Here is a 12,803-nt window from a genome sequence, read left to right as displayed (position 1 = left end):
AGTAGTAGTATTTTGACGATATTCTTTCATAATTTATAACAAATGTCTCATGACAATGCAAGGTGTTGGTGGAGGGTTGATGTATGGGAGCCCTGGAGGATGTTATGTATGTTTGCTTTGAAAGTTTACAACCTTTACTATACACTTATGTTTATATATGTTCATATATAAATGATATAAAGATAATAATGTGGGGGTTGGAGAAAATACTTAGGTTAGCAGTAATTTTTTTTAAAGATTTATTTTATTTATTTCTCTCCCCTCCCCCCCTCCCCCCCCACTGTTTGCTCTCTGTATCCATTCACTGTGTGTTCTTCTGTGTCCGCTTGTATTATCAGGTGGCACTAGGAAACTGCGTCTCTTTCTTGTTGCGTCATCTTGCTGTGTCAGCTCTCCATGTGTGTGGTGTCACTCCTGGGCAGGCTGTACTTTTTTCACGCAGGGCAGCTCTCCTTGTGGGGCGCACTCCTTGCATGTGGGGCACCCCTACATGGGGGTGCTCCTGCGTGGCATGGTACTCCTTGTGCGCATCAGCACTGTGTGTAGGCCAGCTTACCACACAGGTCAGGAGGCCCTGGGGATGGAACCCTGGACCCTCCTTATGGTAGGCGGATGTTCTATCAATTAAGCCATGTCCGCTTCTCAGCAGTAATATTTTGACAATGCTCTTTAATCATTAGTTAAAAAGGTTTAATAACAATGCAAGGTATTAGTGGAAGGGTGAGGTGTGAGTCCTTTATGATGTTTGTTTTATAAGTTCACAACAATTACTGTACGCTTATTGTTACATATGTTTATGTATGAGTGATATACTTCAATAAATTTAAAAATAAAAAATAAAAACCCCATGCTGAATAGATAAGGCTGATAGCAAGCACTTAAGTTCTTCAGCTCTAATCTTTTCTTCATTTCTTATTGCTGGAATTTCATATTTGTTTCTTCTGGTTGTATGACTAAACTGAATGATGGTAGAAATGGTAATCTGGTATTTACTAAGGTGCCGTACTCAGCCTTGGGAATGGAGAAATTTCTTTGCTGGTGGATTGGCTACTTTTGTCTCTTTTCTATCTTGTAATTTAGGGTTTTCTGGGTATATATTACGGTGTTATTGACTATAAGGTAGCTGCTGACTTTATGTTTCATCCTGATTTTCCTTATCTTCATTGTCATTATTTCTAGGCTGTTTTTGGTGAGCATGGCCCCTGGGGAATTGTGGTCTATTACCCCAATCCTTATTCTGTCTCGCTGGTCTGCCTTGTTCTCCTGCACCCTTATTGTCAGCACCCTCCATCATTTCTTATACAGGAGGGTTGGAATAATGTGGTTGACTAAATGCAATGTAGGCGGTGGACTTGGCCCAGTGGTTAGGGCGTCCGTCTACCACATGGGAGGTCTGTAGTTCAAACCCCGGGCCTCCTTGACCCGTGTGCAGCTGGCCCGTGGGTGGTGCTGATGCACGCAAGGAGTGCCGTGCCACGCAGGGGTGTCCCCTGCGTAGAGGAGCCCCACGCACAAGGAGTGCACCCCATAAGGAGAACTGCCCAGCGCGAAAGAAAGTGCAGCCTGCCCAGGAATGGCGCCACACACACGGAGAGCTGACACAAGATGATGCGACAAAAAGAAATACAGATTCCCGTGCTGCTGACAACAACAGAAGCGGACAAAGAAAAAACATGCAGTGAATAGACACACAGAACAGACAACTGGGGGGGGGGGGAGGGAGAGATAAATAAATAAAGTAAATCTTAAAAATAAATAAATAAATAAATGCAATTTAATATGCCAGATTCAATCTGGAATAGAAAAGGGACATCTGTGAAACAACTTGTGAAAGATGAACAAAGTATGAAGTTTAATTATCTATGTTAACGTCTCAGTTTTGACAAATATACTTTGGCTATATAAGATGGCGATATTAGGGGAGGGTGTAAGTGGAAGCTCTCTACTATGTTTACCAATTTTCTGTAATACTCAAATATTTCAAAATGAAAACAATAAAAAAAGAATAAGTTAAGGTACCAAGTACAAAAAAAAAAAAAGGGGGACAGAGGGTTATAGGAAAAATATATTGCATACTATTGAAGTTAAGTTAGTATCAAACCAAACAATTTTATATATTAAGGATGTAACACAAAGGAAATAGATGAAAGATATATCCAGATGAAAATGAAAAGGCACTCAATATGGTACAGTGCAAAAGAGCAAATAAATATAAAGGTAGGCTTTACTGGAAGTGAGGAACAAAAAAGGTATAAGAACTTACAAAGGTTAAATAGTAAAATGGCAGAAGAAAGTCCTGTATTATCAGTAGTGACTTTAAAAGTAAAGGGATTAAACTTTCCATTCATAAGGCAGCAATTGGCAGAATGGATAAAAGAGCATGAACCAAATATATGTTGTCTGCAGTAGACTCACCTTAAAGTCAAAGATACAAGGAGGTTGAGGGTAAAAGCATGGAAAAAAAATATATTGTGCAAGTGGTAACCAAAATAGGGCTGGTTTGGCTATACTAATATCCAATAAAATAGACTTTAAGTATAAAACAGTTTCAAGAGACAGAGATAATCATTATATACTGATAAAGGGTCAATTCAACAGGGAGATAAAATCACTATAAATATATATGCATCTAACAGAAGAGCCCCCCAAATTATGAAGCAATTACTGGCATATTTGAAAGGAGAAATTAATGTTTCTGCATTAATAGTAGGAGAGCTTAACACACTGCAGTCAATAATGGATAGAACGTTCAGTGAGATTATCAAAAAGGAAGTACAGGAGACTTGATGGTACACTAAATGCATTTGACCTAACAGACACATATAAAATACTGTACCTAATAATAACAGAATAAACATTCTTCTTGAGTACACATGGATCATTCTCCAGGATAGATCATATATTGGGTCACAAAACAAGTCTCAATAAATTACAAAAGATTTGAATTATATATATTTTCTGATCACAACAGAATGAAGCTAGAAATCGATAACAGAGAGAGAGAGGAAAAATTCCAAATATGTGGAAATTTAACAACAAACTCTTAAACAACCAGTTGGTTAAAGAGGAAATCAGAATTGAAATTAGGAAATATCCTGAAGCTAGTGAAAATGAAAATACAATGTGCCAAAACTTATGGAATATAGCAAAGGCAGTGCTAGGAGGGAAATTTATAGTTCTAAATGTTTACATTAAAAAAAGAAAGACTTCTACCAAAGACCTAACCTGGAAGAACTAGAAAAATAAGAGCAAACTAAACCCTAAGTGAGCAGAATGAAGGAAATAAAATTAGAGCAGAGATAATTGAAACAACAAAAAAAATAGAATCAACAAAATCAAAAGTTGATTCTTTGAAAAAATCAATGAAATTGACAAACCATTAGCTAGACTAACAAAGAATAAAGGACAGGATAAAAATACTGAAAAATTAGAAGTGTAAAGGGCAACATTACAACAGACCCTGCTGAAATAAAAAGGATTATAAGGGAAAAGTGGTAACAACAGTATTTCAATAAATTAGATGACCTAGATGAAATGGACAGACTCTTAGAAACACAAACTACCTACATTGACTCAAGAAGAAATAGCTTTCAACAAAACAGTTAGTACTAAAGAGACTGAATCAGTAATCAAAAACCTCCCAACAATGAAAAGCCCAGGACCAGATGGAGTCACAGGGAAATTCTACTGATCATTCTAAAAAGACTTACCTCCAGTTCTGTTCAAACTGTTAAAAAAATTGAATAGGAGGATTCCCTATTCATGAATACTCCCTAATCTAACTGGAAACGTAAGGAAATATACACAGAAAACTACAAAACATTGTTAAAAGAAATTGAAGAAGATCTAAGTCAATGGCAGGATATCCCATTGAAGAACTAAATATTGTTAAGATATCAATACTAAGGCAAGCAATTTACAGGTTCAATGCAATCCCAATTAAAATTTCAACAACCTTCCATGCAGAAATGGAAAAAACAATTACCAGCTTTTATGGAAGTTTAAGGGGTCTCAAAAAGCTAAAGCCATCTTGAAAATTAAGAATGAAGTTGGAGGACTCGCATTTCCCAAGCTTGAAACTTATTACAAATCCATAGTAATCAAAGCAGCATGGTACTGGCACAAGGACTGACATATAGAACAAAGGAGTAGAACTGAGAGCTCAGAAATCAGTGTTCATATTTATGACCATCTGGGTTTTGACATGGTGGCATAGACTACTCAATTGGAAAAGAATAGTTTCTTCAACAGATGATGCTGGGAAATCAGCAAAGGAAAAAAGAGGAGGACGTGTACGAAGGCACAGTGTTGGTGCTGGGGTGATATATGGGAATCCTATATTTTATGCATGATTGTTCTCTAAACTGACAACTTCTATAATAAAGACAAAAAGTTGTTGGAGTAAATTTTCAAAAATTTTAAAGCTTTTATTATGTTACCAGTCATAAGAAGAGCCTATTTATGTATTTTTAAAATGGAGAATGGTTGGTATTAAGTTCTTAGGCAATTTACATTTTATTATTATCACATTTAAAAGTGATAAAAATTGTGTTTTAAAATGCAAATATTTAAAATACTAATGTTATTATTTGTCAATAATCAGAATTTTGTGGTGAATTTTATCTGTCAATTTAAAAATGTACACAGGAGTCCATAATTTAAAAATAGTAATTGTAGGTGTTATGTGACCAAAAACAAAAGTTAAAGACTACCCTAGATTACAACACTATTTTGAAAATAGAAACCATTAAGAATTTTCTCAAGTTAAGTTTTAAGTAAGGAAAAAATTATCTTTGGTACCTTGTTATTATTCTATACTCTTCTAGCCACACTGAGTCTTACTCTGTTCTTTGCTAACTGGTTTCTTTTTTCCAGATAATTCTCCATACTTCATAAATATCCTTCTGGATTTAATCAAAACTAATTATCCTGTATAACATTCCACAAAGGCTCTGATTATTAATAAAATAAGTTGTTTTGTAATACAATATTAATATTTTTTCTCTTCCCCTTAAAATTTATTCTCTTCCTTATGCCTGCAAATATTATGTCTAACTGGAGATGATCCTTTAACCTTTAACTCTAATTCTTAGGTCCATATTCTGGGTAATAAAAAATAGCTCCTAATGGCCAACCCTCCCATAGATAACTATAAACACTGGTAATAATATAAAAGACATTTACTTAAAATATTTGAGGAGTGACCAAAACCCTTTATAATAATGAAAGGATTGTAAATTTCAGAGAAATAGAAACTACTAAAGCATTGAAAAACAATTAGAGAACTAGAAAATAATTGGAAATGACTGAACTGAAAAACCTACACTATCTGAAATAAAATAATAGCAGAATGGAGATAACATAGGAAAGAATCTATGAAGATAAAACAATTGAAATTATCCAATCCAAAAGAGAGAGAATAAACAGAGCCTTAGGGATGTGTGGGTCAAAAACAGAAGTCCTGTTGTGTCTTTGGAGTCCCAGAAGAAGTGGAGAAAATGGGTCAGAGAAATATATTTGAAAAAATAATAGGGAAGCAGATGTGGCTCAAGCATTGAGCTCCTGCCTACCACATGGGAGATCCTGGGTTCAGTTCCTAGTGCCTCCTGGAGAAGATGAGCAAGACAGTGAGCTAGTATGACAGGCTGGTGCTGCAAGCTGGTGCAACAAGATGATGCAACAAAGAGACACAAAGAGGAAAGACAATGAGAGACACAACAAACCAGGGATCTGAGGTGGCTCAAGTGATTGAGCATCTCTCTTCCACATGGGAAGTCCCGGGTTCAGTTCCTGGTTCCTCCTAAAGAGAAGTCGAGCAGACACAGGGAACACACGACAAATGAATACAGAGAGCAGACAGCAAGCGCAAAACAAGGAGGGCCAGGGGAGAATAAATAAATCTTTAAAAGAACAGATAAAATCATTCCAATTTGGTAAACCTTACTGTTGTGAACATTTGCTCAGATTATGAAAGAACATGATTAGGCTAATTACTGCTAATTATTTCCCATGGTATAAACTTGGTATATTTTTTCCATACACCCCCTATCATTAACACTATGTATTAGTGTTGTACATTTGTTATACTTCATGAGAGAACACTCTAATATTTGTAATGTTAACCACAGTCCATCTTCCACTACCCAGTTCACTCTGTTATACAGTCCCATGCCTTGTACATTCTATCCAAAGTGTACACTCAGTGGCTTTCGTCACAGAGTTCTGTAGTCATCACTCCAGTAAATCTTTGAATGTTTTCCTTAGCAAGGTATGTTAATTTTTATTTTAAAAAACCTTTTATTCTGGTGTTCTGGTGAAATTCACATACACAACTTAAAATTACTTTTTTTTGAGGTTCAGGGGCCAGCGATTAAACCTGGGACCTCATATGTGGGAAGCCGGCACTCAACCTCTGAACCATATCATCTTCCCTGAGTTGTTTTTTGTTTGTTTGTTTACTTGTTGTTCTTTTGTTTTTGTTTTTTTTAGGAGGTCCTGGAACCAAATCTGGGACTTTCATGTGAGAAGCACGTGCTTAACCACTTGAGTCACATCCGCTCCCATATTTTTAATGGTACAATTCAGTAGGATTTAGTACATTCATGATATTGTGGAACCACCACCTTTATCAAGTTCCAAAACTTTTTCATCACCCCAAAGAGGAACTCTGCACTCATGAAGTAAAAACCCCTCATTTCGCCTCCCTTCAGCCCCTAGTAACCACTAATCTACTTTCTGTTTCTATGAATTTGCTTATTCTAGATATTTCTTTAAGTGGAATCATACAATATTTGTCTTTTTGTGTCTGGCTTATCTCACAATTACCAGGTCTTATGGTAATTCTATGTTTAGCTTTTTGAGGAACTGCCAAAGTGTTTTCACAGCAGATGCACCATTTTACATCCCACTAGCAATGCAGAGTTACAGTTTCCACTTTCTTATCAACACTTGTTATTTTATGTTTTCTTTTTTTAATAACCATCTTAATGTGTATGAAGTGTATCTCATTGTGGTTGTGATTTTTATTTCCTATTGAATGGCTAATGATGTTGAGAAACTTTTCATGTGCTTCTTGGCCATTTTATATCTTCTTTAGAGAAATGTCTAGTCAAGTCCTTGGTCCATTTTTTAATTATTTTTTTTTGAGTTGTAGGATTTTTTAATATATTTTAGATATTAACCCCCTACCAAATACATGATTTCCAACTCTTTTCTCCCATTCTGTGGGTTGTCTTTTTACTTTCTTGATAATGTCCTTTGATATAAAATTTTTGTTGAAGTCCAATTTATTTATTTTTTCTTTTGTTGCTATGCGTTTGGTGTCATGTCTAAGATCCATTGCCAAAGTCAAAATCATGACTATTTACCCCAATGTTTTCTTTCTAAAAGTTTTAGCACCTATGTTTAGGTTGTGGGTCCATTTTGGGTTAATTTTTGAGTATGTTGTATATGGTCATTCTTTTGCATATGGATATCCAGTTTTCCCGGCATGATCTGTTGAAAAGACTATTCCTTTTCCATTGAATGGTTTTAGCATCCTTATTGGAAATCAACTGGCCATAGATGTATGGGTTTATTTCTGGACTCTTAACTCTATTCTATTGGTTTATATGTCTATAGTTTTTCCTAAAAACACTTCCCCTTCCTGGTAACCTCTAATGTACTCTATGAATTCTCTATTTCTACTCTTCTTTTATAAGTGATATCATACAACATTTGTCCTTATGTGCCTTCCTTATTTTATTGTGCTTAATGATTTCAAGGTTCTTCTATATTGTGGCATGTCTCATAACTTCACTTTTTCTTCTGGCTGGATAATATTCCATTGTGTATATGTGCCACATTTTGTTTATCCATTCATTTATTGATGGGCACTTGGGTTGTTTCCACATTTGGCTTCTATGAATAATGCTATAAACACTGGTGTACAAGTATCTGAGACCCTATTTTCACTTTTTTTGGGTGTATATACCAAGAAGTAGAATTGCTAGGTCAAACAGTAATTCTATATTTAACTGTCTGAGGAACCACAATATTGCTTTCCACAATGGCTACACCATTTTACATTCCCATCCACAAATGCTCTAGGGATCCATTTTAACTTCATCCTCTCCAACAAGTTTTATTTTCTATTTTTAAAAAATAATAGCCACCCTTGTGTTTGAATACCACAGTGTTTGGATTACTATTGTTTTAAAGTAAGTTTTGAAATTGGGAGGGGTAAGTCTTCAAATCTTGTTCTTTCCATATTATTTTGGCTCTTTAGTGTGCTTTGCAATTCCATATGAACTTAAATATTGGCTTTTCAATTTCTGAAAAAGAAATACAATTTTGATAGGGATATCATTGAATCTATAGAGCATTTGGGGAATACACCTTAACAATATTAAGACTTGCAAACTATGAACATGGAATATCTTTTCATTTATTTAGTTCTTTCATTTCTTTCAGCAATGTTTTGTAATTTGCAGTGTATAAATTTTTCACATCCTTGGTTAAACTTATTCCTAAGTATTTTATCCTTTTAGATGCTATGAAGATGGAAATGTTTTCTTAATTTTAATTTTGGGTTGCTCATTACTAGTGTAAAGAATTATAATTGACTTTATTGCATTGATTTTTGTCTTGAACCTTTGTTGAATTCATTTATTAGCTGTAAATTTTTTTTCTGTGGATCCTTAGGATTTTCTATGTATAAAATCATATCATCTGTGAATACAGATAGTTTTATTTTCCTTGCAATTTAGATGCCTTTTATTTCTTTTTCTCTAATTGTTATAGCTAAATCTTTCAGTAAAATGTTGAATAGATGTCGGAAAAGTTGACATCCTTGTGCTGTCCTGATATTAAAAGAAAAACTTTCAGCCTTTTGCCATTGAGTATGACATTAACTCTGGGTTTTCATGAAAAGCCCTTTCTCAGGTTGGGGGAGACCCCGTCTATTCATAGTTTGTGTTTTTACCATGAAAGGATATTGGACTTTAGTCAAATGCTTTTTCTTCATCAATGAAGATGCTCATGGGTTTCTTTTTCCTTCATTCTCTTAATGCTCTGTATTACATTGATTGATTTTATGTGTTAAACCACCTTACTTACCTGGTATAAATTCCACTTGGCCATGGCTTTTAATACTTTTATTGTGCTGTTGGGTTCACTTTTCTAGGATTTTGTCAATGATGTCTGCATCTATATTTGTAAGGGATGTTAGTCTATATTTAGTATCAGGAACAAGTGTTACCTCCTCTACTCTTTTTTTTTTTATGGTACCTTATATTGTCATTTTTATATATTTTCATTTAATCTCTTAAATTTCAAGCCTCTTGACGATCATTTATTTCTTTGTACACTGTAAGTATAGTATTTTGAACACAAGGAGTAGCAGTAAATGCAATGTTGATAATGATATTTCACACAATGTGACTTTTAAGCATGTTTCAATTTCTAAGGGGCAATGAATATAAGCAAAACAGACAAACTGCATGCAAAAAACAAATTATTGGAGTTGGCAAATGAAATAAAGCAAGTAATTATTTATATAGTTATTGTTTACTGTTTCAGAAATCAGTTCATGACACTGATGTGTATTGATTGAAACATGTTTTTTTTCATATTTATCAACATTGCAAATATATTCTGTGAGTCAACTCATGGTTTGTCAATTAACAGAGAATCACTGGATAAAGAAGACAGAGAGAGGTGGAGGTATCCATCAACTGAGGGTTAAGGATGTCTTTGTTGGCTGTGTCGTTTCCTATGGTCCTGTCTGTTCCCACTAGATAGTACCAAAGCCAATATTCTCCAGCCATCTGATCTTCATACTTAGAAACACTGTTCAAAGTGCATCCTGAGCCAAAACTGTGTCTTAATGAGATGTCATATTCTACATGTCATACCAGCAATTTAATTTTTATGTATGCTGCAGATTCTTATTTTATCTCTTTTAAAATGTGAATTATTATAGCCAATACTGTATTGTTGGTGGTTTCTTTATATGACATAGACTCACATAAAGATTAGCCAATTTCAGAAAACATTGTATAAAGCAGATAATGATAATTTGTGTGTAGAGCCCCTGCCCTTTAAACTAGGTGAATAAAAGAATCTTGACATTGTATTTGGATTTGGCTGTGCCATTCCAAAACTATCTTGAAAATGTAAACATATTGTACATATAATATGTATGCATGTCTGTAAACAAATGTGGCAATAGAAGAGTAAATAGGGTGCTTATTAAAAACTAAAAGAAACCCAAACATAGCATTTCATAAAATATGCCAATTTTATTTAAATCAGACATAGAATCATGACCAAATCAATACTAGAGAGACAAGTGTATTGTATAAGGAAGTAGCTCTACTTTAATTTCCTTCTCTCTTTTTTTCATCCTTTATTCAAAATCTTATGGAGAGAGTGGATGTAGCTCAGTGGTATTCACTGCTTCCCATGTACAAGATCCTGGGTTCGATCCCCAGTACCTCCTAAAAAAAAAAAAAAAAAGTAGTATTACAGACAGAATTTTAAGCCCAGTATGGATTTCTACAGTAACACATTTAATTATGTGGATAAGCAAGTGTGTATTGTGTGTTTTCAATTCTAAAGTTGCTGATTTTTTCTTGAAACTTAATAACTTTACATTAGACTAGATTTATATGTGGAGAATGTAAAGGAATAAAAATTGGATAATTTTATAGATATTGCAATTGGCTACAGAGCAATCAAATATTAGAACTCAAAAATTATTTACAAATTCAACAAAAATTTTAAGATACCGAGTTACGCATTTTTCCTGTTGTGACTATTACATAATTATATTTTTACCTTCTTTTACACTCTCTCAGTCAGATTTTTAAATTCTCATGGATGAGTAAAATTTAAGTGAGATTTAATAGAATCTTTTTTTTCTTTAGGAAAAAGTCAAAGAGAAGGAAGAAAATCTGAATCTTGTAAACCAATTCTTAAAGTAGAATACAAGACTTGTAGAAACAGGTATGCATTTTTACTTTGGGAGATATGGGAATATATGTAAGAAACAGAGACACGAAAGGCAAATAACATTTAATATTTATGTATCCTTTAAAATTTTACGTAATTACACAGCATATTTACTGGCTGAATCCTCTATATTAATAATAATTAATTTTCTATTTTTTGTTAGGCATTGCTATAATGATTATTATGAATATTGGAAATAAGTGCTAATTATTTATAAGTCCCAATGAGTATTCAGATGAGTATTATATCCATTAATTTTAATAATATAGGATTTTTAAGCTATGCAAACTACAAGTAGCAATCATTTAGTACATATTTATCAAGGAGAAGCTAGTGCATATATCAGAAGTTGTATTGCATATGAAAATATTAAATATATAACAAAATCTCTCTAATTTAGGATCTTACATTTAAATTTAGAAAGATTATAGTTAGCTGGTAATAAAACAGTTACCTTTTTAAATTTAGCATAAAGTTACTAAATTGTAAGGTACAGAAATTTAAGGACTAATTCATTTTTAGTAAAATTTGATCTTGTATATATAGCAGTCATATCCTATATATTAACAATGTTCCTTTCACTTCTAATAATTATCAGTGGCAATACTCTCACCTAGAAACCATAACAAACCTTGCCTAAACCCCTTATCTCAACTATAGATTGGATAATGCTATTTTTCTTAATTATATGCTCACACTAGATGTTTTCCTGGTATTATAGGTCCATTTAATAATAGATCATACCTGCTTTTCTAAAATTTTAATAGTATAAAATTATTATCATTTTTAACCAGTTTATAAATAGCAATACCTCCAGACTAGCCTAATGTTACTATACACAAAATAGTAACATAACCACAGTTCACTGTGTTTTACAGATCTATGGTTTTGCTTTCTTTTTTAAATTTTTATTTTAATAACATATATGCAACCTAAAATTTCTCTTTTTTAACCACATTCAGTGAACCCTAATGTAAACCACAGATTGTAATTAATAGTACAATTACAGTAGCATTCTCATCACTTCTAACAAAGGTACCACAAAAACGCAAATCATTAATGATGGGGTTGGGTACATGGGAACTTTGTATTTTCTGCGTGATTTTTCTGTAAACCTACAACTTCTTTAATTAAAAAATTTTTTAAAGCGACCACAATTTTATACTACTAAAACTAAAGTATTGAAACTTTTCAAATTTAATTATTATGGATGAAAATATAAAAATGTTACCCTTCTTAAAACAAATTTACCACTTAATCTTTGGACTCTTAGGTTCATCATTATTTATATCAATTTTTATGCAGTGATGCACCTCAAGGACTGTTGAAGCGTGGAGGAACTATATTAACTATTCCTAACACCTTGTGTGTGTTTTTTTTTCTTTGCACTTGGCTATTCAAGTTTTTCTCTCTCCTTCAGTTTTGAGCTATCAGGACTTCTTACTGTTTCCACTGTGTGATCTCTCAGTATGCAGTGTTTTGTTTTTTATAGACTAATAAACTTAAAAGCAAATTGTAGAGCAAATGTGTTCATGTAAAGCCCTGAGAGGTTTTTCCATGACTTTATGACATCTATTTTGTTGCTATAAGGTTTTCTAAAATATGTACTTCTATGAGGTACTCAATAATATTCAGTTTGGTTAATTAAAGTAATATTTATGAAATCATCACTATATAGCAGGCACTGTGTAATTTGGTTAATGTTCTAAATAAAAGAGATTAATGTCTGCCTTTGAATTTATTATGGTCTAGTAGCAGAGGCAAGGCCACAAACTAATGGTTTTTATACAACAGGAGGTAGGTTTTAGAGA

General features: G+C 33.4%; 1 protein-coding gene across 21 annotated transcripts in view; it reads left to right on the top strand.

Annotated features, from left to right (window-relative positions):
• The window catches only part of STXBP5L (syntaxin binding protein 5L), a 441,734-nt gene that overhangs the window by 242,166 nt on the left and 186,765 nt on the right, over positions 1-12,803 (top strand). For all 21 annotated transcript variants that reach the window (XR_011648662.1, XR_011648664.1, XR_011648663.1 and 18 more), the window contains exon 10: positions 10,908-10,986. Coding sequence is in view for 18 of the 21 variants with exons in the window: in XM_071214767.1 (XP_071070868.1) it covers positions 10,908-10,986 (79 nt within the window). In the remaining 3 variants the exon portion in view is untranslated. The remainder of the gene's footprint in view (positions 1-10,907; positions 10,987-12,803) is intronic.

The sequence above is a fragment of the Dasypus novemcinctus genome, chromosome 4, assembly GCF_030445035.2.
Source record: "Dasypus novemcinctus isolate mDasNov1 chromosome 4, mDasNov1.1.hap2, whole genome shotgun sequence".
NCBI classification, from domain to species: Eukaryota; Metazoa; Chordata; class Mammalia; order Cingulata; family Dasypodidae; genus Dasypus; species Dasypus novemcinctus.
Note: the sequence above shows the minus strand (reverse complement) of the source record. Positions and strands in the feature narration are given on the sequence as shown.